General features: G+C 45.8%; 1 protein-coding gene across 1 annotated transcript; it reads left to right on the top strand.

Annotated features, from left to right (window-relative positions):
- On the top strand, positions 1-25,835 carry otogl (otogelin-like). The gene is made up of 57 exons (XM_047597074.1): positions 1-302; positions 633-675; positions 989-1,034; positions 1,294-1,372; positions 1,470-1,562; positions 2,644-2,798; positions 3,842-3,963; positions 4,146-4,351; positions 4,793-4,917; positions 5,085-5,191; positions 5,277-5,383; positions 5,510-5,635; positions 5,716-5,824; positions 5,905-5,951; positions 6,033-6,175; positions 6,278-6,404; positions 6,490-6,667; positions 6,738-6,862; positions 6,987-7,196; positions 7,339-7,507; positions 7,614-7,688; positions 7,923-7,966; positions 8,203-8,368; positions 8,924-9,031; positions 9,952-10,090; positions 10,699-10,833; positions 10,959-11,105; positions 11,205-11,324; positions 11,587-11,703; positions 13,516-13,672; positions 13,894-13,920; positions 14,035-14,214; positions 14,292-14,570; positions 15,781-15,898; positions 15,994-16,073; positions 16,633-17,495; positions 17,973-18,150; positions 18,228-18,370; positions 18,463-18,486; positions 18,580-18,672; positions 18,763-18,952; positions 19,226-19,443; positions 19,575-19,716; positions 19,805-19,990; positions 20,084-20,296; positions 20,483-20,587; positions 20,680-20,787; positions 20,873-20,974; positions 21,058-21,162; positions 21,866-21,906; positions 22,028-22,091; positions 22,274-22,452; positions 22,806-22,910; positions 23,013-23,132; positions 23,390-23,435; positions 24,911-24,990; positions 25,096-25,835. Exons 1-57 carry the CDS (start codon positions 230-232, stop codon positions 25,294-25,296), a joined length of 7,788 nt encoding a protein of 2,595 aa, XP_047453030.1. The 5' UTR covers positions 1-229; the 3' UTR covers positions 25,297-25,835.
- Positions 25,836-27,406: the final 1,571 nt, after the last annotated feature.

Here is a 27,406-nt window from a genome sequence, read left to right as displayed (position 1 = left end):
CTCAGTTCAAAAGAGCCAGATGTTAATGGACAAGCCACTGCGTTGAGTGAGGATGTCAGAGCAGACTTACCTGCCCATACAGGTGTAGGCTTCCCGTCGTGCAGAGGGGCGCTGTCGCGGCCAGGTAGATTTTACAGTCAGGTGCTACCAGACCTCCTAGATCCTCTCCTCTCGGGACAGCTGAGATGCACCGTTAACGCTTCATCGGGACTTTCTTTCGGACTCTGAGATGAACTTGAAGTGGACAGTGAAACGATTTCTTCTTATGTCGTTTTCAGTCTCCCACTTACTGTTACTTGAGGGTGAGTCGGATCGTTTTTCTCACCGAGGCTGCTGTAATAGTCTTGGAATAAGGTTTGCTACAATAAAATATGAATGAACATGAACTATAACAAAGATATTTAAATACTGTTACAGTATACTAGTTATTTTGGATTATTATTGGAGTGCCATTTTTCGTAGCCTGATGCTTCTCAGTACAAATAAGACAGATGTAAATTGCCAAAGGTTTGACTTCTGGAACCATCTTTAGCTACAAATATGATTTTACATTTAATAAGAACCCCTTATGGATATATTAGTTACCTGCTCTGACCGATCAATATATTAATGCTGTTTAATTTTGCATTTAGGAGCTCAGAGCCAACTTTCAGTGGCAGAAGGAAGACCACAGAGGTAAATGGAATAAAGAAATTGAAATTAGTTATCAGTATCAATTAAGAGTGTCAGTGCCAATCACTGATTTTACGCAGGTTGCTCTCAAATGTCATAGGATGAGCCTGATAAATGCATTTACACCTGTTTCTGTTTAGGGTAGCGTGCGTGACAGGTACAGTGTGAAGCTGTGTGTACGTGTACGTGCACTTGTGCGTGTGAGGGGTTTGTTAAAGAGTGGTTTGGAGTCTGAATTCAAGTGGTGTAAAGTGCACTTAAGTCTCCCCTCTGACTGTTTCTTCCCACTAATGTGCATGTTTGTGTGTGTGTGCAGAAGGGCTAATGCACTTCGGAGGAAACGGGATCTCCTCGGGGAGGAGGTTTGTACACTACACCTAAGAGAACCGGTGGAGGTCAGGGCACCCACATGCGCACAACACCCTAACCGGCACAAAGCTGTCTTTGTAACGGCCGAGACAAACTCACTAACACATACGCTTTCTCCCACTCAACCTGATGCAACTTTTAACTAACAGCAGCAAGTGCACCAGTGACACAGCACTGTGTCAGTGATGCCGTTGAAGCTGGGAATTTATTTAAGGGCCTACTCTAAGTGTCTATTGTTTATTGTTTTCCAAGACATATAGGCCGCTGCTGCCGGAGGGTACTCTGTCACGCAGCATTTTGCACAACTACACAGCCAGAGATGCCTCTTCAGGTAAAAGGAAAAGCCTATGCAGTGATCCCACATGCATTGACGGAAACTTAAAACTTGCTATTCAGGTACACGGCAAGTTTGTTTGTGTCTTTCCCAGAATATTGCGGCTGTCTCAATGGCGGCTGGTGTCAGGAGGGCGGTGTGTGTGACTGTGCTCAATTCCAGGCACTGGGAGACCGCTGCCAGATCAGTGAGTAATATATTTTCTCTCTCACACACACACACACACACACACACACACACATCCATATACACACACACATCCATATACATACACCACCATTCGTTTAATCCAGCAGGCCAGCTGGTAAGCGTGTTTAATACCAATAACTTTGTTTTAATAATGGAATACAGATGCACGCTCAGTTATATGAGAATGTGTGTATGTATGAGACTCACCAATCATTCAGCAACGTTAATTACATGCACACACTCCGGGATTAATTACCAGATATTCCCCAGATTTCTCTCTCTAGATTTTTTCTTTGTTGGTACAAATCCACCGCACTCCCATCTCAACTAAACCCACCCACGCATACGCATAGACATCGCCTTAACTCCCCAGAGAAGCAGATATAAAGCCACTTGAACTAAGGTAATAGGCAAAGGGTTGAGTGATGGAGTTTCTGGTTTCTATATTCTGAACAGACTCCTCATACAGTATATCAGGAGATCTGAGGTCACGATGGTTGTAAAGGCATTCTTCATTTCAATTAACTAATTTAGTGTTGACACACATGTTGGAAATAATATAGTTCCTGGGAGACCTGTGACTGATCTGGGACTTGGAATGAGACCCTGCACTAGGCTATGGACAAGAATAATAGAGAATATCCAAAGAAAAGATTATAAAAGATTTGAAAGATGAAGGTATGTTCTAAAATATTAAATAAGACTGGGACATAGCTTTAATTGAAAGGCTAAGATAAGCCACACACTAATAAGATTAGAAGATGTGACTCAACCACCGCCCACTCAGATTTTAGGGTCTCATTAGGCAACATCTTGGCATAGCACAGCGACGGGGATTTCCAGCAACAAAGAGCTTTTAGAGAATTCAGGTACTCGTTTTCCAATGATAAGTTAAATGAAACAGAGGCTGGTGAAAGATATGAAGATGATAACAGAGATAGGATGCGCGACTTTCTTGCCCTCTCATTTTAGTAAAGTGCCAATTTCTGCCGAAATATTTTTTTGTGTCGCCGAGTGAAATTGAGCCACTTGATCGTTGCAAGAATCTCGTCTGAGTGACTTGCCCATTTTCCTCTCAGTACCTAACCAGGGCCAGGACAGAGACGGGATCTGCAAGTCGTGGGGTCAACACCACTATGAAACATTTGATGGAATATACTTCTACTTTCCTGGAACCTGCTCTTATATTCTGGCTCAGGACTGCCACTCAACTACACCGCAGTACACAGTGTGGGTAAGGCCAGTAGTCAGTCTTTATGGAAACATGGCAGTTCAGTTTCTTACTACATTGTCATGTCTACTCGTCATGCAAGTCACAAAGTACAAAAGCTAAAATGCAGGGTATGAGGACTACACAGCAGAAGGTTACAATGCTAATATAAGTAATTTTGAGCAAACAGCAAACTGTGGGGTTGAAAAATTAAGCTGGTCATTAATTGCAGTACCTTGAATGACCACGATCATAAAATGCCCAACTTTTGAGCTAAAATAATCCTATTTGTAACTTAGTACAAATATATGTGGATGAGTTTTCCCTTTTTAAATATAAATTTATGCATAAATAAGGGTCGACGAAGGATGTTGGTTCGATCCCACCAGCCGGCTGAGGCCTTATGCCTGCACAGATTTTCTCCTGGTATTCCAGCTTCCTCCCACAGTCCTAGGACATGCTTGTTAAGTTAACTGGCTATTCTAAATTGGCCTTGTGTGTGGATGTGAGTGTGTTAAATTGGCAATCTCTACCCCTCCTCTAGCCCAGTGATATCTGGGATGGGCTCCAGTCCCACCCAGCAACCCTCTCTCAAGTACAAGTGGTTGCAGATAAATGGATGAATGAATGAATGCTTTGAGTGACTGACGGGTGGCCTCAGATGTTTATCTATCTTTGTGCGTAGCCATCACCCGTACACTCCACCTCTTGGATGATGTCACAGAGGATTCATCTGTCTACATTAGGAATCACTAATTTATCATGTGACACATGAGTTTTACAATTGCAACTTTTGTAAAATATAATATTGCAACTTCTATGTTATTTAGTGATATATTTAATGTGATAACCCAAGTAAAATCAATGTTACCTTAGACGCCTGAAAGGGCATACCACAACGGCCACTCACAGCCACAATGGCCACATCATTACAGGCAAGTGACTGTGTATTTTAGAAGGCTCGCTCAGGTTACAGATAGTGGCTAATCCCTGTTAATAAATTCTCACTCTTTTCCCTCAGTGACTATTTCTTTAATTCCCCTCAATCGACTTTCTTGTCTTCTCAGGTTCACAACAGCAGAGTGTGTGAGGGGAGTGTGTATTCGTGTCCCAGAGCTCTCAGCCTGTTCTTCCCAAATGAGGAGGAGATCCACATCTCTGGATACCGGGTCCACCAGGGCGGTCGCAGGTGTGTGTGTGTGTGCGTGTACATGCTTTGTTTAAAAAAGATGAAGAAATATGATTTAGATTCAGAGCAAAATGGGAAAAAGCAACGCAGTCACTGATCCATACCCACCATAAAATCACAACAGAGCGTTATAAGTACACATATGTCACTCTCTCTGTGTCTCCATCTCTGTGTAACATCAGGCTAAGTCTTCCTCAGACCGTAGGCAGTGTCTTTATTGAACGACTGGCCGATTACCTGCTCGTGAAGAGCGTGTTCGGCTTCTCTTTGGCGTGGGACGGGGGCACGGGCGTCTACCTGAAGATGAGCGAAGAGCACCAGGGCGCTCCGTGTGGCCTGTGTGGGAACTTCAACCACCTTGCTGTCGATGACCTCACCACCGCCCGCGGTAAGACCGGCCCGACTGGCCCCTCGTCCTCTTATCCCTTCTCTCAGCACCCACTCACCGCAATTATTGTTATTATACACTCAACACTGATTCTGGACAATTATAGTCGCAGTGGGGACGGGGAGAGACCCAGAGTGGAGGGATAGGACGGGGATCGTACTTGGGGTTTGAATGGCTGGAAGAAGCGAGAATATTTCCTCTGATGACCAGTAACATGAACTGTGATCCCCTGCTTGTTCAGCCAGAAAGCTGTAGGGATGAGGAAAAGAGAGTAAACAAAAAGGGGAAAGCGGCTATGGTTTTCACTTGTATCGACTCTATTTCTATTTTATGTTTTTATGCATTTTATAGCATATGGTTTTCTGGATTTTGTGTGTGTATGTGCTATGTGTACCTACAGTACATACACACCTCTGCACATGTGTTGACTTTGCGTTTAAGGCCTTCGGACGGACGAGCCAGCGGCGTTTGCGAACAGCTGGGCCGTGGACCTGCCTCATGAGAGAGCCTGTCCCTCAGTGGACCTCGACTTCAACGGGCCCTGCCAGTCTGAGTCAGACATGGACGTGAGGAAAAAACGATTCCTAATTATTAATTATTAATCGTTCCAGTGGCCCACCACGAAGCAGCATAGAAACGCTTTGAATGCTTTTGGAAGAAACAACGGCCGTGTTTCTCTTGTCGTTCCTTTCTGTCGTTACACCGTGTGCTTTATTTTCACACCACACTGCAGGATGCCATAGAGAAATGCAGCGCCCTTCTCTTCTTCCCGTTTTTGTCATGTCATGAAAACATCGACCCGAATCCCTTTGTCGCCAGCTGCGTCTCTGACCTCTGTGTGTAAGTCTTACCTTTTAACCTTTCCTACAAGTAGAGACCTATCTAAAGCAAGTCTTTAAAAACATGCCGTGTATTATTTTTTCAGCTCTGATGATGAGGAAACGTTTTGTCGAGCCTTGGTTGAGTACACCCGGGCGTGCTCACACGTTGGATATCCTGTAAGGGAGTGGAGAGACAGCTTCCCTTCGTGCAGTAAGTTACCGCCGCAGCTCTGTATTTTCACTGAAAACTGAAATTCAGTTGGTGTACCACGTGGTAGTCATTTTATTAGTCCACGGTCACGATCTTATTGTTAAACTCGTTTGTGTTGGTGTGTAGATGACGGCTGCGAGGAGAGTTTTGTGTACCGAGACTGTATCAGTTGCTGTCCGCCCACCTGCACATTTGAGAAAGAATGTCTGGGCACCAACCTGCATTGTCTGGATGGCTGCTACTGCCCTGATGGTAAAAAAAGCAAACAAACTTGTCATTTCATTAAATTGCCATGAAGCTGATTGGCCTTGAACGATGTTCTGTCCCCTCAGGTCTTATCCTACAGAACGGAACATGCATCGCTGTTTCTCAGTGTCCATGCGTTTACCACGGAACGTCATACGCACAAGGGCACGTGCTTCACCAGGGCTGCAGCGTTTGGTGAGCATGGAGCTGTATTTTCTTACTGAACGTACAGCAGCACAGCCGCGGTGCCGCTAACCCATTCTGTTCATTTGTAGCGTGTGCATGGGAGGAGTGTGGAACTGCACCGAAAACAACTGCACAGGTGAGAACGCCGTTCGGAAAAGCCAGAGAGGCGGCAGGCTGTTTCTTCTAAAACCTCCCCTCCTCTCTGTTTGTTCCTCAGCGGAGTGCTCAGTGGTAGGGGACGTTTTCGTCACGACATTCGACGGCAGGATGTTTCTCCAGCCAGGGGCGTGTCAGTACGTCTTGGCGAAGAGCCGCAGCAGCAGGTTCACCGTCACGCTGCAGTACACCACCTGTTCAGAGGTAGCACTCAGAAATGCTCGCGCGCACATCTAGCAAATCCCGTAACGTTCCCCTTTTTTGTTTAATATAACTGCCCCCACTTGTATGCGTGCCTGTCAACAGCAGCAGGTGTGTATCCAGTCGGTGACGGTGGTGCTGGATGAAGATGTCAGCCGTCAGATCACTTTGACAAGAGAGGGGGAGGTGATAATCGGTGTCAACCCGGCGCCCGTCCTTCCTTACGTCGATGGTAGGCTTTGATTTAAACGTCAGCTTAAATGAAAAAAAGAAATGTGTTCATCCATGATTTTTTTTTTTTTTGTCTGTAAACTCAGACACAGTGGACGTGCGGAAGCTGACCTCTGTGTTCACGCAGCTGAAGGCAGGGGTCGGTCTGACGCTGCATTACGATGGTCGAGGCGGGCGGGTCTACGTGCACGTGGAGAGCCAGTGGCGTGGGCAGACGCTGGGCCTCTGCGGGACCTTCAACGGGAACCTGCGAGATGATTTCCTGTGAGCAAGTATTTCCCATTTTACAGGTCAAGGTTGAAAAAAACGCTTTAGCTTACTAGCGTTTGCACAGGTCTCCGGCAGGTATGATAGAGGGCACCCCTCAGCTTCACGCTAACGCCTGGAAGGTGTCGTCGGCTTGTGTTGCTCCAGTCAACCTGCCAATTATAGACCCGTGCGAGATGAACCAACACAATGGTAATATTCTTTGGTATTTTGCACATACTTCACATTTTTTAATAAAATTTTAGGTGAAATGATTAAGTGTGGCCTATAATCAACTGCAAATGTCTTAAGAGTTGTGTGCGTCTATGTGTCGCAGTGTTCTACGCGTCCCAGTGTGACGTGCTTTTGGAGAGTGCGTTCGCTCCGTGTCATGGCTACATCAGTCCGAACGTCTACCAGCAGCAGTGTCGCTATCAGGCCTGCCGCTGCGGGAGTAGCTGCCTGTGCACTGCGCTGGCTCACTACGCGTACCTTTGTTCCAAACATGGAGTCAACGTTGATTTCAGATCACACGTCTCTGAGTGTGGTAGGTCTTTATCTTCTGATCTGTGGCTTGGTTTTCTGTTCCTTCTATTCAAACTTACGGCCCCAAAATGATGATTCGTAGAACTGGTCTGTAAGTGGATCTGTGAAGTTTGCTGAAAAATCGATTTTTCTGGGAAGCACAGGTGTGGTGTGTCTCGGAGGGATGCTGTACCACTCGTGTGTGTCGGCTTGCGGCCGGTCCTGTCGGGCGCTGTCCACCGCCGACACGTGCGACCTTGACGACTGCGCCGAGGGGTGCGGCTGTCCAGACGGCACTTTCTACGACGATGTGCGCCAGCGCTGTGTGCAGCTGTAAGACTTAATGCCGGCCGGATGACATGACGCACACGGCGCATCAACACAGAAGGCACCGTCATTAACAAATGTCATCCAAATAACGTCACGGGTCTCTCCTCAGGTCACAGTGTCACTGTTACTCCATGGGCGGCGTGTCACAGCCAGGGGAGGTGACCTTCAGTGCCTCTGGCCCCTGGTGAGTCACACCTGGACTTAACCTGCACTAAAAATTGAACTTTAGCCGCTTTCCTCACTCCGCACAGCTTAACATGCTCGCACCCACCGTCTGACACATTTGAGAAAGCGGTGAAAGCTTGAGTGGTTGTCAAATGAGACGTAGCGCACTCAAGCTCACCTCGTGTTTGATAACGGTAATTCTCTTTCCCAAACACTCAACTTATTTTCTCTCCTTTCCCGTCTCATCCATCAGCCTGTGCAGAAATGGGAAGATGGAGTGTGTGCCAGAGGAAAAAGGTAACCTCTCTGCACTCGCCCCCCCTCCTCCCCGCCCTCCCTTTAGCTCCTGCTCCCGTTCGTTCCGACAACAAAGTGTTGTTTCAGGATACGTCCCTCTTGCTGAAATCAAGAGCCTTATGTCTGTAGTTGTAGCTTGTTTCCCATGACTGGCTGTCGCAGTTGATGTTTAAGGCGACGGGGGCATCGATTTTCTTCTTGAGTGTGTGTTTGTGTGTGTGCTTTGTGCGTTGTAGAGCCAGATAGCGTAGAGGTCGGGGAGTGTCCAGAGGGGAAAGTGTATCACAGCTGCACTGAGCAGAGAGGAGGAGTGGCCTGCGCGCCGACTTGCCGTAACCTGATGTTGAACCTCACCTGCCCGCCCAACACACCGTGCATCCCCGGCTGTGTCTGCCCTCCTGGGTAACGACGTGAACTGCAGTGTTCCAGTGTTGTTTCTAAAGACTGTGGGATTAATTTCTTGACAAAATGTTCCATGAGTGACTTCCTGTCCTTCAGGCAGTCTGCCTCATTAGAGTCGACATTTCACATCCCCCCTGCTTTCAGCTGCTTTTAAACGCTATGATAATGTAACTAAAAGCCAAAACGTCAAAATAAAAAAAAAAAACTGTGTGAAGATTTTCATAATGTTGTGAAAATGGAAACGTGACTGCACCCATGTGCTAAAGCAGCTTTCCTTACGTTTAAACCTGTGGATGCTGTCTGTCTCAGTGCCATGTGATTCTTTACAGCAGGCAGCTAGTCCTCATTTGAACTGACAGTTAATAATAATCTTGATCTCGATTAAATTTGCAGAGTTAAAAGCACTGAACTATCTGACTAATTAATACAATGGCTGCCTGGAAGCTAGGGCGTTAGTCATTAATCTCTTGTAATTAATAGACCAAATCACGGGCTTGTGATTCAAGTTAATTGCTAGCACGCTCTGTACATCCTACCTATGTTTTATCTGTGAAGGCTGGTGCTTCATCATGGGGAGTGTTACTATCCAGAAAACTGTCCCTGTGCCTGGCTCGGACTCGAATACCTGCCTGGAGAAATTGTGGAGACACCATGCTACAAATGGTAAGTGCCTGTACTTATTGTTTGTATTTTCACACAGAAAAAGCCAGCACTCTAGAATACATTTAAAAAGTAAACACTCACTGGCCACTTTATTAGGTACACCTTGCTAGTAAAAGAATGGACCCCCTTTTGCTTTCAGAACTGTCTTTGTGGCATATTTTCAACAAGGTGTTTGAAACATTCCTCAGAGATTTTTGGCCGAGAAAATATCCCCCACACCATTACACCGCCGCCAAAACCAGCCTGAACTGTTGATACAAGGCAGGATGGATCCAAGCTTTCATGTTGTTTACGCCAAATTCTGACCCTGCCATCCGAATGTCGCAGCTGAAATCGAGGTTTGCCAGACCAGGCAGTGTTTTTCCGAACTTCTATTGTCCAGTTTTGGTGAGCCTGTGTGAACTTTAGTCTCAGTTTCCTGTTCTTAGCTGACAGGAGTGATAGATTCCTTTATTCATCCCCGAAGGGAAATTAGGTAATTAGGAGTGGCACCCGGTGTCTTCTGCTGCTTCTTCAAGGTTCAAGGTTCTTCAAGGATGGTATTCTGCTTTCCTTGTTTGTAACGAGCGGTTATTTGAGGTACTGTTGCCTTTCTATCATCTCAAACCAGTCTGCCCATTCTCCTCTGACCTCTCACATCAACAAGGCATTTTTGTCAAGTTGTCTTGATCACTTCTACATACCTAAATTAATTGAATTGCAGCCATGTGATTGGCTGATTAGCTATTTGTGTTAACGAGCAATTGAACAGGTGTACCTAATAAAGTGGCCAGTGAGTGTATCTTTAATGTAAGATTATAACTCATGTCTAACCAGCTCAATCTCAGATAAGTTAAGAAAAGTGTCATAATCAATGTGAAGAGCGCATAGGTGTGACGTGACGTTTCACTTTTGTACCGTGTCTGTCTTCTCTCGTTCAGCGTGTGTCACCGCGGCTATTTTAACTGCAGCTACTCCCCGTGTCCGGCTGTGTGTACAGTTTACAGTGACAGACACTACCACACCTTTGACGGCCTCGAGTATGACTACCATTCAGACTGCCAGGTCTACCTGCTTAAAGTGAGTAGAGTCTGTCTGCGTGGATCTACGCACAGCGAGTACTGTCAGGAGTTCTCCACGAGGCTCAGAGAAGTGTAGTTTAGGTGTGATAAATGTTTACGGCAAATGAGGAACCCAGCTCCAAGACGGATTTGGACTTAGGAAAGAATATCCAAGCTAATTTCTAATCTTGGAAGAGTTTTAATTAGAGCAGATTAAAGTGTGTGTCTGCGTGCACGCAGGTGGGTTAGCGCCGCGGTAATGCTAGCGGGCGTTGTGCAAAGCTGTAGCGACACAAAGAGGCCAGTGTTCGCTTCAAACCCCAGGGCTCCTGCGCTCCCAGGGATATAGAATTAGAATTAGCAGAACAGACATTCTGATTCAGGCCGATCGGCCCTGAAAAGAATGGGGAAGCAGGCCAGTGCCATGTCTTAATACGCGGAGAGGGTTGCTTCCTCCACTCGTCACCTCTCACGGATTCAGACATTGACGTTGTGTCGCAAACAGTCAAATATCAAACTTGAATCTGCCACGCTGTGTTCAGATATTACCTCTGATAATAAAAAACAAACAAACATTGTGTTGTGTTTGTCGGACAGAGCTGATAAAGGTTTTCCCCTTTTTGCCAGGGTGCAGGAGAAACCGAGGTATCCATTGTTGCCCAAAACAAGGACTGCTATGAGAGCGGCATTGTGTGCATGAAAATACTGGTCATTCATGTGGGACTCACCAAGATCTACTTCACTGACAACTCTGGCAACCCTGTACGGACTACACACACAGTCACGCCATCTCTGATGCAATCAGGCTGATGTGCTTTTACTCACATACACGTATTAAGTTAATAAATACACAATCCTCCTAATAGAAATCAAATGTTGTGCCTTAGAGCCCTTCCACCGTTGTGGGTCGAGGGTCAGAGTTTGAGCTGTTGAAAGCGGGCTACTACACCGTGGTCTACTTCTCCAGCCAGGATTTGACCATCCTCTGGGACCGAAAGACAACCGTGCACATCAGAGTTGGACCACGGTGGAAGGTCTGAAATGGGAGGCCATTTTGAAAATGATTTATTTTAAAAAGAAACCAAAAAAATTCACTTGCTGTCTACCTTTTTTTTTTTTTTTTTTTCCTCCAGGGTCTTCTCAGCGGCCTGTGCGGAAATTTCGACAGCGTGACGGTGAACGATATGACCACCTCCAGCCACTTGGAAGTCAATAATGCGCAGGCCTTTGGAGACAGCTGGGCCCTTGGACAGGTATGAGTCAGCTCAGCCCCTCTTTGATTCTCCCTGTACCCTTTTTTCATCTCTCAGCCTTTGTCTATCTCCCTCTCTAACTCCCTGTTGCTCCTGTAATTTATGTATCTCCCTCGAGTCCACTGTGATATTTAAGAGTAATCAGACACTCAATCATCTCCTGTGTGTGTGTGTGTGTGTGTGTGTGTGTGTGTGTGTGTGTGTGTGTGTGTGTGTGTGTGTGTGTGTGTTTGCGTGCGTGTGTGCCATTGGTGTGTTTTAGTGTGAAAGTGACTATCTAGTTCAACGACCCTGCGAAGGGGACTTGGGGAGGCAGCCATATGCCAAACGGGAGTGTGCTCTCCTCTACAGCGATGTCTTTGCACCCTGTCACAACGTGGTGAGCGCTATTGAACTGACGCACACACACACACACACGAATTTCCGATTAGAGAGAGTGCAGCTCTACTAAGGTTATCTTACTTGCAGCGAGGGAGCAGGGGTGGGTAAGGGGTTATGGGAACAACTCTTAACTGATCCAAACAAATGCACTGCTCTTAAATAAATAAAATAGAGATAAATCTCAAAAGAGATGCTAGGCTACACAAATGCACAGATGCATTGCATTATACTATTTCTACCTTTGGCCAGTAGATGGAGCTATTTTTATATGCACAGAATTGGTCTTTGGGCCAACAGATGTCAGTTCAGCTTTGTCATGCCTGATTAAATAAAGTTCCTGTAATTTCAGTAATGATTGTGGATTTCCATCGTGTGCTACTTTAAACCTCCAGACAACTTCCGTATTTTTTCTTCTTTAAGAAGAAGAAGAAGAAGAAGAAGAAGAAGAAAACAAACATTTATCTGTAGCTTGTCATCAAATCTGCTTGGCTTTTATTTCCATGTACTGTTTGGGAGTGTGATACAGAATAGACTAGAGGAATTGTTTTGTGGAACCTTTTTTTGCAGCACGTTCCTCTAATATCTCTTTTCCCTGCGATCGCTTACCTGATTAATTAACCATAGCGTTAAATTATTGGTACGGCACACGAATCCACAGTGCGCAGGAAAAACACAGCCTTGTTATTCATCATTCCGAATGGGTAAAGTGCCAACTGCATTGACCTGCTCTTTCTCAGGCAGAGTCAGTTCCTTCGGTTGGATCAATAAAGAAAAGACGTTTTCCCACAAATAAGTAAATCTAAAGGGCTTCGGTGTATAACTATATGATATATATATATATATAACAGGACACGGCAAAGCTTTTTCATTGAATTCACGAATTTTGTTTCTCTTGGCTTCGGGCAGTTTCAAAGCAGTATTGAGGAGAGCGAGATTTAACAGAACAGTTACACCAACATCTGTTGTTTTCTCCACATCCTAATTGGAAAGAAGGGAATTTGGTGGAATACATCACTTCACATCTCCACTTCCAAAAATCACCTTTCTAAAGAAAAAAAACTTCGTTCAAAAGCTGAATGAAGCTTTTATTGCTCTGCAGATACGCATTCCTGTTCTTTATTGTGTCGAACTGCCTTCACAATACGGTAGTAAACACAGTCTTACAAACGCTACAGATTTTACTGCAGGGCACAGTTCAGACATCCTGTCCTCCAGGTACTTTAGTTTTAATAATGACAATTGACAAATGCTGCTTTTGAAGATAAATAAAATAAAATGCATTTAAGAGACACAACATAATAAGATATATATGTGATATGTAGACGAGGAAGGACTTATTGAAAATGATCACATTTCACAGATATTATGGACACAACTCATTTAGGGAACGAATGACTTTAATATATAAATGCTACCTGTTTGTTCATACAGGATACAACACAGTACCTGACCAACAACAATGCCTGTCCTATCTTTTTAGAATAAAACACTAAAATAAAAATAGACTAATGTATTGAGAAATAGTTGAAGAATGTTGTTTATGTGCACTGTAGTCGCCAGCGTCTGTCTGTCTGTCGTTGAGCTCATCTGATACAATCTGCACCAGAGGTTGACCCACATTCCTTTGTCCCGATACCTCATCACTCTTTCACGTGTGAATTATTGAAAACTACTCACCCCCTAAACAAGACCTCCCTCAGCTTCTCCCTGCGAGATTTGGCCCGGATCAATTTATGACAGCTTTTGTGTGTTTGTGTTTGGGCATGTGCGTGACTCTGTGTGTGTGCGTGTGTGTGTGTGTGCCCTCCAGGTTGATGTGGCCTGGTTCTATAGGAACTGCCTGACGGACACTTGCAACTGTAACCGTGGGGGAGACTGCGAGTGCCTCTGCACTTCCATCGCCGCGTATGCGCATAAATGCTGTCAACAGGGGGTCACGATACACTGGAGGTCGCCCTCTGTCTGTCGTGAGTATGCGCACACGCAGTTGCACACGTAATACGCCGGTGTGGTCTCTCTTTGTCTTTGATGTGTCCCCTTCTTACCTCTTGACCTGTTTTCGCCAGCTCTTTGAATGAGCTGATGTTCTGCTATTTTTCGTTTCATCCACATTTTCCTTTCTGTTAAGTCCTGACCTCTGTGCAGCTGAAATGCTTTAACATTTCTGAACTGTCTCACTCTCTTTCAGCCTTTGACTGTGAATACTATAATCAAGGTATGTATGAGTGAGGGTTATTTTTTTATGTTATTTTTTTTTTTGAAATTGCTTGTCAAACTCCAAACATTGCCCCAATTCCCTGTTAGCTCTCTGTCACTCACGTCCCCACAGAGCTAGGCGATGGCCCATTTTCCTTGGTGAGTGCTGTGTATAATGACACTATGTTTGGAGTGAATCGCACCAGCAACTCGGTCTTCCCTCTGGTGAAAGAGAGACAAGGGCAGTTGCCGGCCCCAGGCCTACTCTTCAACTTCATGATCACAGCAGGCCTGCAGAAGGACAGAACATCACGTGAGCATCCACACTGGCACACACGGACACCGACTGTCTCAGTTCATCCGCAAAATTGACGTTTCTCGTCTTCTCAGGTGTCCCCGTGGTGTCACTGGAGTCTGCCGAGAGGCCGAACTATTTTCTCGTCGTGTCGGGGCGCAGTCGCCTCCAGCTGGAGCGCTGGAGTCGAGGGGTGGATTTCAGCCGCAGGGCGACTTTCATCCAACACCAGGGGCTGTTTCTGCCGGGTCACGCCGCATTTGAGCTTGCCAGCCAGCCGGGAGTGTTTTTGACACTGACACGCACCGTCGCGCGAGCCCAGAGATATGACACCTCGGAGGGCTTCAAAGCAAGCAGCAGCTTCACTCTGGAGGGTCAGAGACACGAGCACCCGGCACGCAAACAGTGGCTCCAAAAAGGATTTAGAGAATTCCACACATAAAGTTATGTATTTCTAACGGCAGCATCTTGTATTGCAGCTTTAATGCCACTAAATAGTGACTAACAAACACTGTAAGTGCAAAGCACTCATCCATTTACTTTTTAAGCACGTTTGAATGAATGCACTAAATAAACACCAAATTACCTTGTAACCAGTTAGTTATAAGTAAATGTTTAAATGTAATGAAAAGGTCCAGTATCACTTGTTTGCGCGAAATATGCTCTATATGAAAGCTATTTGTATCTCTACAGTCGTCTCTATTTACTGTATAGTTTAAAGCGGTTAAATATAAAGTGGAGGCTTTATGACAGAGGACAGGACTGAAAGATTAGACCGAATGCTACAACGGCTTTTAACAAATCAAGAAAACAAGAGGTGGGGGGAAAAAAAACAACAAGAACCGCTGCAGAAATCAGTTCCGTGCGGGAACAGAAAGACATCGAGGCAGTGGAAACTGTTCATAAGCTCAAAGTGCACAATGATTGATTCTTCGGCTGATGAAATTAGATGAAAGTTCTTGCATTGACTGTATTACAAACTGGTTGTCACTGGCGACATCCCTGTGCAGTTATCATCCTGTCGTAACATACTCACTCTTGAATTCAAGACTCTAAACCAGTGAACTGTTTTCTTGTCTGCTAAGAGTTGCACAACCATTAAATGACAGAGGAAACTAAGAAAAGACAAATGAATATTAGGCTACAGCTATGCAGTTGAGGCAGGTGCCAACAGAGTGCCAACACAGTGTATCATGCTAAGAACTCTGTTTTAATCTCAGCAAAGGGAGGCTTAAACCTGCACTTATCACCATTAGTACCACCAAAGAGAAGGATACTGAGATCTTTCGAGACTGGCACTTAAAAACACCAGCTCATCAGTGCTCTAGTGTAAATAAACTAAAAGCTTTGCTGGGAGAGTGATTGAGGAAATTTTCACAGCAGCTGTTGTAAAGTCTGGATGATATTGTGGCCAAATGTTGTCAAATGAGCACTTTCTGTAAAATAAATATCAACGCAATGAAATTCATCCAGTATAAATTATGGCTGGTCCCGGTGCTTTTTGGAGCCACTGTATATCTATGCATGCATATGCTGTGAATGCAAATAGTTACTAATGAGATATTTTTTTGTCATCTCTCGCAGAGAGCACCTTTGTGATACCTTACCGTATGATGTGCGAGTGGCGCTACCAGGCCTGTGCGAGCCCATGCGTCCACACATGCAGTGACCCAGACGCCACACGCTGCCACCTCCTGCCCCCGTAAGAGTCCTTGGCTCATTACAAACGTTAACTACGTACAACCAACGTAATCTACGCTCAGCTCAAGCACTGAAATAGTTTCTGTATGTTCACAGTGTGGAGGGCTGCTTCCCACGTTGTCCCAAGAACATGGTCCTTGACGAGGTCACTAGACGATGTGTCTACACAGAGGACTGTGAGTTCCGCAAGTTATTCTTACTAGTTTAATAAATACGGTATATATGCTTCTGCCATAGGTCTTTAACAGAGGGCCTTTGGTTAATGAGACATTTATATATTTTTTATATATACTGTATATTTTCCTCCACAAATTTAAATTTGTTTAAATAGACATTACCATGAATCCAGACTATTTTAGTAAAGGGATAAATGGATTCAGCGATACCACCCTAGCCAGGACCCGCCGATCTAAGCCTCCTGTGCAAAGTAGGCCCCACCCCTATCGCTGCTGAGCCAATCATAAGGCCACATATTACACATCGACTTACATATCAGGTTCCCTGCAATTGGCCGAGAGCCTATTCAGCCCTCAGGAAGCTTAAAAAAATAATTCAATTAATACTGAATGCAAAATGATGATAATAATGTCTATTTATAAATAGCACTAGGGCGAGTTTAATATAGAACTCATATAGTAGGTAGGGGTTCTCTACTTAATCTCTCCATCAGTTTGGGGGAGCTTGACCTGTAAAATGTTGAAGCCGCTGCCTTATGGTATTAATCGTGTCCCCTAGGTGTGCTCCTCCCCCCGACTCCAACACCATTTGCATATGTGACGCGATCCAATAGAACTACTACTGCACCACCAACAACTACAACCACAACCACGACTACAACTACCACCACCACTACAAGGCCGACGACGACAACAACAACCACTACCACCACCACAACCACTACCACCACCACTAGGGCTACAACCACCTCCTCCACTACTGTCAGGCCCACAACAACCACTACCACTCCCACAACCCCCAGCACATTAGCCACTGAGCGTGTCACCGTTCCGCCCACCCCAACTCCATCCACGTCCCCTCCTCCTCCTCCAACCACCACTGTCACTACTACAACCCCAATACCGACAACCACCCTCAGCACGACCGAAACGACCCCGGAAGCCACGACCGTCACCACTACAACGGTCACGTCAGCAATGCCCTCCACTGTTCCCACCGAGGTCACTACAGTCCTCTCCACCTCACCTCCACCCCCTTCCACCTTGCCCTCCACCCCTCCTCCTCCCACCACTGTTACCACGCCAGTGCCGACATCCCCTCTGACTTCCCCCCCGCCTCCCCCGACATCACCCACCACACAGCCGCCGCCAACCACGGCATTTACGACCGCCCCCACCACAGTTGTACCGGAAACCACCACCAAACCGACCACGCCAGAAGACACAACCGTTGCCGTAGAGACCACAACCCCAACGGACACTTCGGCGGCACCCGAGACAACCACAGCACCAGTTACCACAACCATCGAGCCCACTACTGAGCCTGTGACTACAGAAATAATCACAAGCCCCGACACGTCTCCTACCACAGAGGAAACGTCAACAACACAGCCCTTCATCTTGCCAACTACTCCCTGCACAGTAAGTGTTGCTGTTCTAGTTTATTAGTAATAATAATAATAATTCACACAAACATCGGACATCCGTATTGAAAATGATCAAGTTTAGGGTACACAATGTGATTGATTGCTTACATGAATACATTTAATTTTAAATGAATTAATCACCCTTTTCCACAACAGAAATCATGGAAATCAAACAACAGAACAGATGTTACTTATGTCATTAATTACGGCTCTGTTGTATAAATCGAAACCATGGCAGTGGGCCAGCACTCACAATACCGCTGGCCTTCATCCACGGCAGCGAAATGAAATTCACCCAATTAATTTTATGGACACTTGTGCTTTTCTCACTGTGACATTCCTACATTCTCGCTCAAATTATTAAATGCTTTATGTGCAGCTTGGTAGAGTTATAAAGGACGCACTGTGAATTATATAGCATTACTACACTGACAAGGAGGGAAAAAAATGATATTTACATTTGTGCCGACAGCCCCCGTACTCCTATCGCATCGACGAGTGCGCCGAGCTCATCTGCTTCAACGGAGAGCTGCTGCTCCACAACTCCTCTCTCCACTGTCGCTACAACACCACGGCGCCCCAGTGCAGTCTGCTGGGCCTCCCCATCCTCATCAACACAGACCCCTGCTGTCCGCTGTGGCAGTGCCCGTGTAGGTTCTCGTGGTAAGACTCACCAAATCACTGAGCTATTCCTTTGCTTTAACAGCGTTTGCTTTCGCGCAAACAGGTCGCTGCACTGTGATGTCGGACCTGCGCGTGATCACATTTGATGGTAATAACGTGGCCTTGTACGACAACGGCTCCTACATCTTGGTTAGCCTGCCCAGGGAGACTATTATTGGCACCGTGGAGAAATGCCCAACCAGTCAGGTAACGTACAAAGTAAAAACATCAACTGAGTTTAAAGTTGCATAAAATCAATTGATGTTTGCTTTAAGATAAATGTTTGGTTTTCTTTGTAGAGTGTAAACTCCATCCGACGACCAGTGAGTACAGTCTCCTCTCTTTCCTGCCATTACCCTTTCATTCAGTAAATGTGATTTTGTATCTTTACAGCCTCTAATTTCCATTCCCTACAGAGTCCTACAGGTGGAACGTCTGGTCTTTGTTTTAAGAAGCTGAACATTACCACGTCCTCCTTCAGAATCATCATCAACCGACTGGATCGAAAGGCGAGCAGCTTTACCAGTTTCGCCGTGCTTCCAAATATTCGCGTTGTCCCATGTAAATAATATGGTTATTTTCTTTGTATCTGTCTCTAGGTATTGGTAAACTACAGACCTGTCAGACTCCCATTCTCGCGCCACTCCCTCTACGTGGAGGACACGGGCAGCATGTACCTGATCCACACACCTGGCGGGGTCAGCATGCAGTGGTATCACAGCACAGGCATTATGGTCCTGCAGTACATCGCTACCTATAATGCATCCGTTCCCACTCGAGGCCTGTGTGGTGAGTGCACACACACACATACACACAGCGGCACCGGCCTCATTTATCTAAGTGGCATCTTTCAGCTCCTAAAGGCTTAACGTCTAAATCAACCATCAAGTTGACTTGCGTTGTTATGGGATATGACAATTTGAGATGTTGAGAGCCATTTGGTTTAATTTGGCTGTTTCACACAGGCATTATCTCACTCCACGTTTGTGTTGCTCTCTGTCTGTGCACCAATATAACTCGCATCCTCATCCGCGCCAGTAACCTCTCTGTCCTCTGTGCCAGGCTGTTGCGATGGGAACCCAGAAGACGACTTGAAGCTGCCCAATGGCACGGTAGTCAGGGAGGTGGGAGACATGATGGTCTTCCTGCACGCGTGGAGGGTCCAGACCACCGATGACACTGAACACACGCGTAGGGTCGGAGACAACTGCACCACCGGGGACTGCTCCACCTGTCTCTCCATGCTCCGCCAGAGAGCCTTCACACCTTGCCACAGCAAGGTGCCCACCGTTATTCACACAGCGTTTCAAAGCTACATTATTCAACATGTGCTGAATCACCGTGTTGAGATTTCATTAGAAAAAATGGATCCTAATGCAGACTAATTGATATTAATAAAACATGTCCGCAGGTGTCTCCGGAGCAGTTCTGTGACATCATGTGGGCGGGGGACCTGCATTACAAGGATCACCAGTGCGACTTTTTAGCGGCTTACGTGGCCGTCTGCTACACGCACCAAGTCTGCATCAGCTGGCGACGACACAACTTCTGCCGTAAGGACGACCAGACAAATAAATGACACGCCTACGCGCAGGTTGTACCCGTTTGCTCGTGCATTCCTAAGCGCTTGTCTTCTTGTAGCATTGCGATGTCCCCCCGGTAAGGAGTATCAGCCGTGTGTGAGCACCTGCACCAGCCGCACCTGTCTGAACAGAGAGTACTACGAGGAGACCACCTGCTCCTTCATCAGGGAGGAGTGCGTGTGTCGCAGCGGAACCATCCTGCACCGGGCCGACTCCCCTTACTGTGTGACCGAGGATCGCTGCGGTAAGTGTTGAACCTTGCACCGTGCTTTATGTTATTTCTAATAACACACATGCTGTTTCTGCGTCACGAATGGCCTTGCGTGGTTCTGCGCAGTGTGCACGGACAACGAGGGTAACCCCCGGGCACCGGGCGAGGTGTGGAACGGCTCCGCTCGTAGCTGCTGTCTGTACAAGTGCATGGAGAACGGCTCCGTGGTGGCCGTGGAACCCGAGTGCAGCTCTGTCCAAACGCCGCTGTGCGAAAGAGAGGGAGAGTATGTCCTGGATGTGCTGGAAGAAGGAGCCTGCTGCCCTAAGAAGATCTGTGGTGAGACTGAACGTCATCTTTGAGACGGAAGTAATTTGTCCCCAAACTTCTGGAGACGGCTTTATAAGAACACTGATGGTGTTTCACCACTTCTGATCCTAATGTTTCAGATACAAAAAGCCATTCTAGTGACAACAAAGAATTTAATGATCTTAATGATCTTTTTGGTTCCTCTTTACATGTCAGAGTGCAACATGACCATCTGTGACAGTGACGCTCCACCGTGTGATAACGGGAACAGGCTAGTCATTGGTTACAGCACTCTGTCCTGCTGTCCTGACTATCGATGCGGTGAGAACAGACCTCCGTCTTTCCTGCGGTTAAATTTTGTAAACGTTCCTTTCAACAGCAAACTTGTATCTTCACTTAACGGTCTTCCTCAGAGTGCGACCCCATGGTATGCCCTCCCGTCTCTGCCCCCGACTGCAGGGAAGATCAGTTCCTTGTGGAGGTTAGGGGGCAAAAATCCTGCTGCTACTCTTACCTTTGTGGTAAGTCACACACGTCACACTGAAGACCCTGTGGTTTTACGGATGGCCGACTCCTCCCCTCACAAACTGTTTTCTGTCTGAGCAGTGTGTGAGTCATGCATTGAGCCCGTCCCGTCTTGCTCACACGGAGAAATTTTGGCCGTGGATCTAAACACCACCAGCAGCTGCTGCCCGCAGTACCATTGCGGTAAGCCGCGTGTGTTTGCTGGTGTGAATGTGTGTGTTCCCCTCTTCAAAGTCTTACTTGTACATTTCTCCAATGCATTGCAGTGTGTGATGTCAGTCTGTGCCCCGAATCCTCTGTGAGCTGCGCATCTGGCCTCTCTTTGGTTCAGACGGCTGTTCCCGGGCACTGCTGCCCCCAGTATCACTGTGGTACACAAAGACATGCACAACTACTCACTTATTAGGGATGGGCATCGATTACCGGTTCAATTCATCAATACCATTTGCCTTCATGCTTATCGATTCCCCTTATCGATACTTTTTACGTGCTGAATCTTGACTCCAGTCCAGATGGTGGCGGTAATGCACCTAAAGTTGTTTGCAAACCGCCATAAAATGACACCAGAAGGGACTGTAACAGCGCAAGGGACAACTTATACAGCACCGTAATTTCAAGCAAGGGCAGCAACACCACCAACATGATGAGGCATTTGTTGATACACATATTATATACAAAGAGTACCATGTGTTCGACAATCTCCAGTCAACGAGTGCAGCTATCGCTAAGTCTCATCAGAGTAGTGCTAGTGAGGATCCAATGGCCAGTTTCCTATGTGTCTTACACAAGCTCTTATATCTTGTTTAAAAACTCAATAAAATTGCTGTTTTTTACACGAAAACCAGGAATGTCTACTTTTTCTAGACCAAAAAATTCACAGGAGGAATCGACAAAGAATAGGGTTGATAAGCAGAATCGATAATGGCATCGGCATCAATAACGTCCTGTCGAAGCCCATCCCTACTCACTATTTGTATCGATTCACCTCACCGATCTCAAAAGTTGTTCTGCCTGACGCCCGCTTGCATCCCAAACTTTACACTGTTTCTCTTGCTTTCTCTCTGTCACATCCAGAATGCCAGTGTGAGGACAGCTCTCTTCCCGTCTGTCAGGTGGTAAGTCAGCAAAAAAAAAAAAAAAAACTACATCAGAAGTCACCGTCTAATAAGGTTTTTGCCAGAAGGACAAAAAAAAAGTGAGTAAACTCTGTAAAGTCAGCACTTTGTTTTCTCTCAGGGGGAGGTGCTGGTTGAGGCTCCTGACAGTAGCACCGACTGTGGTTGTCCTCAGCACACATGCCGTACGTGCAATCCATGGCTGAATACACACAGACACCTGATAACAGCGTGACATCAGGCTCTCTATAGACATTGTTTATCTGCTTCAAATGACTCCATATTGTCTAACAGCTTGGTATTTCCCATTTTATTTTTATTTTTTTTTGTCACATACACTATAATCATTTGCTCTGTTTATTTGTAGAGAAGGCAGAGGTGTGTCTTTTCCAAGGCGTCACAGTTCTGAGCCCCGGCCAGTCCCTGGTTCAGTACTTTGAGAGAGAAATGTGCTACACTGTCAAGTGCCTGCATCACAGAGATCCAGACTCTGGCTTCTACGCCATGGAAATCGCCTCTGTCAACTGTTCCCAAAAATGCGGACCAGTACGTATCAAACGCACTCGACACATTTAGAGGTCTTCCACTGACGAGTCTTTGTGGTGGTTGCTCTGATATTATGGAGCAGTTTACTACACAGCATCAGATCAGCCCAGACCTTAGTGACCTCATTATTTACACATTTCTATTCTTTGGCTTTTAAACTCATGCTGAGACATGTCATCCCCGGCCACTTGGTCTCTGTCCACTGTATATTCTACTGATTGCTCTTTTATCTGTGTAGATTTTACTCTTTTTTTATTTTTTTTATTTGTATAGATCTATCCATTTTGCTCTTGCACTCGGTGATCCTCATTTGCGATTTACCTTTTTTTTTTTTTATCTCCACCACTTTTTAGCACCAGGTGTACGTCCCTTCCACGGACCCTCAGGTTTGCTGTGGCTCGTGTAAAAATATCTCCTGCACTTTCACCAACGAAAACGGGACAGCAGAGCTTTTCACTGTAGGAGCAAACATCCACATCCACACATGCCCACATATATTCTCTTTTTCTTTTGTTGTTGTTGTTGTTGAAAAATCCTCCTAATTCTGATTGCGTGCGCAGGCAGGGAGCTCTTGGGTGGAGAACTGCACGCGTTACGACTGCATGGAGACGACAATCGGGGCAGTGATACTTGCTTCTGGGGTGGTTTGCCCACCGTTCAATGATACAGAATGTACTCAGGTCAGCACCAGGAAATTTTACACTTCTGAAATTAATATATGTTATCCAGTTGATTTAATAGATAGATGCTTTATTAATCCCAAACTGGGAATATTCACTCAATCTTTGATATATCAGATTATAGTTACTTATTTATCAACTTTCCGCCTTGTGAAATGTGTCTCATTATTTACCTCACCCATATTATATATATTGAACTTCCTTTAAATTGTCTTTCCTTTCGTCTTGAATTGTCTCATCTTACTTTGTTCTCGCAGAGCGGTGGTGTTGTCCAGAGCTATGTGGACGGCTGCTGCAAGACATGTGAGTCTCCATATATATTCGGGGCTTCTGGGAATGCTTGGAGCGGTCAGTTAGCGGGGTGAGCGCCTTGTTGCCTGGCAGTGGATTTGCTTATTGGCTGAATGGATGGGGGCGTGGCCTTTTGTAGAGGGTGCAGCCTGTCGGCCTGTGACTACATTTTAAAAATGGTGGCTTTCCCACGTGTCCCCGAAATCTCCCGCCGACGTCTCCGAGGGGCCACCACAGCTCAGGCATATGCAGCATTTGGTGGAAAACGTAAGGAAATGACAATAAAATAGTATTCTGTGATGTGTATCATTCAGTGGTGATTCTTTTTTTTTCTCCTTGGACTTGGTAACTCAGTGTGATGATCTGGGAACGGACCTCAAGTCTGCTTTACAAAACAATGTTTTCTAGCTTGTGCGGATAAAGCCTTCAATAAACATGCATTGTTCCCTTTGGATTTATCATTGCACCCCCACCTGCTTGCCTGCTTTTGCAGTTTGGCCAATCAGGGTGTTCCGTGGTGAGCGTTTTACCAATGAGGATGTGAGATGGGGCAGAGGTCGTGGTTTGCCCTGCTGAGCTTTGTAGCACTTCAAATGGCCGCGTTCCTTGGCCGTGTGCCCGGAGCGACCCTCAAAGAAGCGAAATCCACGTGCATGCCAGCTGCACTGATTCCACCCTATGTGTGTGTTTGTGTGTGACATTAAACTGTGTTTTCTGAACAAAACATAACCTTGTGCTCTCCCGGCGATCCTTGAAACCTGGACGGCCGTGGTCCACGACGATGCTCCCAGGTTCTGGAGTGGGTGTTTTACCATTTACAGTTAATCCTGTAACGCCCACTGGTAGTACTAACTGTGACACAGGTACCAAAACCTTGCACTTTTCCCATTTACAGTGATTCTTTTGGCATCCTGACTCTCAGCGAGTGCGTGTGTGCGTGTCTGTTTTTGCGTGTGCCCTCTCTTTTTTTTATTTCCTTTCTCAGTGTATCGTCAGCAACTTAACACACATTACGTGAAAAAAATGTTTAATGTTAATTGTCATAGCAAAGGCTTGATGAAATTTGGGAAAAAATATAAGCTCCAGTCTCACGCTGCCTTACATCCTGAAGAACTGGATGTATTTTCATACATTGGAGGCCTGCATCGATTTCATTTGACTGACTCTGAATGGTTTAAAATTAAGGTTAAGTTTAGGTCAGTAGCCATTCGGTGGATCTCTGCTGTGAGACTTGTGCCCCCCACAAAACCAAACTGTCAATCAAAGCCAGCTCCTGCTGCTGGGCAACAAAGAGCCCCACTCAGTAGGCATTTCAGGGTGTGTGAGGTCTCTATGGTAAAATTATCCACAGTGTGCGTGTGAGTATATGGTTACTGAACCAATATGTTTGAACTTTCAACACTCTTTAAAAGTATTGTTCGTATCGTTGAGTTCCTTCTTGAGTGTTACTCTGTGTGAATTCTGCCTCTCCGTGGACGTGTGCGTAGGTAAAGAGGACGGCAAGACGTGCAAGCGCGTGGCCATCCGGACCACCATCAGAAAAGATGACTGCAGGAGCAACGCGCCGGTGAGGCGACTGAATTAAACGATAGATCAAATCTATTTTTAAAATGACATTTACACACTGTGTGACCCGCCCACCCCGTCCTCCCCCTCCTCCGTCCTCTTCCAGGTTACGGTATATTCCTGCGATGGGAAATGTCCCTCCGCCACCATATTCAACTTTAACATCAACAGTCACGCCAGGTTCTGCAAGTGCTGCCGTGAGAGCGGACTGCAGACGCGCTCCGTCTCGCTCTACTGCTCCCGCAACGCCACCGTTGTGGACTACAACTTCCAAGAGCCTCTGGATTGTTCCTGCCAGTGGAACTAAAATCAGGGTCCAGGTAGAAATGTGATTAAAATTAAGTAATAAGGAAGAGGGTGTACGAATAAAGGGAACAGAGGTGATGGTCATCTGAATATTACTGTACTAATGGACATTCATGAAAACCAGCCATGTTTCTTTTTTTTTTGTTGTTGTTTTGTTTTTAATAATAGCACACTTTACAACACCGACATTAAGTCATAGCTTTAACTTAAAAATACTGAAAATATTTGATTGTTTTCGATTAGTTTCATCTGCACTTTAGTCTTTAATTTCTCTAAGACCTGCTGTGCCAAGCCAGTCAGCTTTCTAGTGCTCTCCAGTGATGGTACCTTTAAGCCTTTTGTGTATTAACAGCTGAGGTCACGATGAAACCACGGTTGATGTGTTTTTATATAGCTGTTGTGGTCAAACACTGTATATGATTTTGGTTTGTCGTAGGAGATCATTTTCATGGTTTTTCTTACAAAAGTTTAACTGCTTTCCAAAATGTGATTTTTACCCTCTATGTAGTTTTCTGAAGTAAAATAGTTTGATAAAAAAAACACCGTCTTTGTCTAAATAATTGCAAAAATGGCACTTGTCTCCCTGACCTACAGTGTGTCCTTCCTCACACCCACTTGCAATTTCTCCTCCTCAGAGCCGTATTACACCCACAAGCTCGTCCTGATTCAGCATCAGTGGCGCTGACATGTGTTTATGTTTCACATCTGAGAGCTTATTGTCAAGTGGGAGTCGCCCCTCCACAACACAACCCCCTCGGTGGAGTCAGCTCTTTGTCTGTCAATCATTTCTCCCTTTCACATTCCTGTCATTCCACGTGGGCCAGCGCTCCCACCACACCCCCACCTCTGAGCCAAGCCATCCTCACCACTGAAATGCTATGAACAATTTGCTGCTTATTTTAGATGGTAAATGGAGCCGTGAAAGGAAAAATCTCTGGCCTGTCTGGTGGGATTGAGTGGGTGACCACTGCTCACACAGAGGCGCCACGCTTGCTGCTTTGCCCACTGAACACATCTCAATTGCCCTTAAAGCGCCACCACATCTCTTATCCCCCTCTGCCTCCCATCAATATGCCCCACATCGCCACCTCCCCCCACCCTCTCCTCTCCTCTCCTCTCCTCTCCTCAGGAGCCTGGCGCTGGAGTGATCATGGGAACGTGGTTGTCATGGTGAACTGCTCTTATCCTAACAAAGAGGCAGAACAAAATGCTGTATACCCGCACAACCTCCCTCTACCTCTTTCTCTCTCCTCTCACACACGCTGCCTCCTCCTACACACAAGACTTCATTTTCAGGGGGGGAGACAGCCATTAAAACGGCTTTGAGTGCGCGCTGGATTCAAATTCCAGGCTCCGCGTAAAAATGAAGTAAAATCCAACAGAGAGTTCCCATTTTAAATTATACCTAACTTTATACCTAACTAGTTGCCATTCACTTTCAATTTAGATTTAAAAAGTTGCAAACCCTTCGCTTGTTGACGCTGAGCTGTGCGTCAGCGAACCCAAATAGTTGGGGACTTTCCACGACTGATGTTTACGCACAGCTGTCTTGGATTTTCATATAAAGCTACGGATGGTTGAAAGCACAGCTAGGATCGTTTTTTGTTTTTTTTGTTTTTTTGTTGTTGTTGCCGTGGAAGTGACTGTGTGTATCCAGGTGGATCCGTGACTGCTGGAAGGCGTCCTGGATGAGATGGATTAGCATTTCCAATGGGTCAAACGGTGCGTCTATGGATACTTGCTGGCTTCTGTCAGGTAAGAAATGGGCCTGGACAACGTGAATCTTATAATACCATTTAATGCACATGACACCTAACAATTTAGGTACTAAAATTTATATTTACCAAACAGTTATATGAGTTTTCCTGTCTTAGGTGGTCTTGCTGACCTGTGATCGGAATTCAAACCCTGTTGAGGTTGACATTGTGTTTCAGCCTTTCCCATCCATTCAAGATGCAGACAGGTACACAGTCACTTCCCGATCTGCGAGCTACCATCTGGTAAGAAAATATCAAAAGAACAGTTTAGTTGGGTGAACTCAAAATTTCAAAGCAACGAACTTCGATAAAATTTTACTAAATACTAAAAACTAAATAGTTGTGCTTTTGCAG

The sequence above is a fragment of the Mugil cephalus genome, chromosome 10 (genome assembly GCF_022458985.1).
Source record: "Mugil cephalus isolate CIBA_MC_2020 chromosome 10, CIBA_Mcephalus_1.1, whole genome shotgun sequence".
Taxonomy (NCBI): Eukaryota; Metazoa; Chordata; class Actinopteri; order Mugiliformes; family Mugilidae; genus Mugil; species Mugil cephalus.
Note: the sequence above shows the minus strand (reverse complement) of the source record. Positions and strands in the feature narration are given on the sequence as shown.

Coding starts and splice junctions, on each gene's coding strand:
- otogl (XM_047597074.1), top strand. CDS start 230: ATGAACTTGAAGTGGACAGTGAAACGATTTCTTCTTATGTCGTTTTCA. Junction 18,953..19,225: donor TCCCACTCGAGGCCTGTGTG/GTGAGTGCACAC, acceptor CCTCTGTGCCAG/GCTGTTGCGATGGGAACCCA. Junction 19,991..20,083: donor TGTGACCGAGGATCGCTGCG/GTAAGTGTTGAA, acceptor GGTTCTGCGCAG/TGTGCACGGACAACGAGGGT.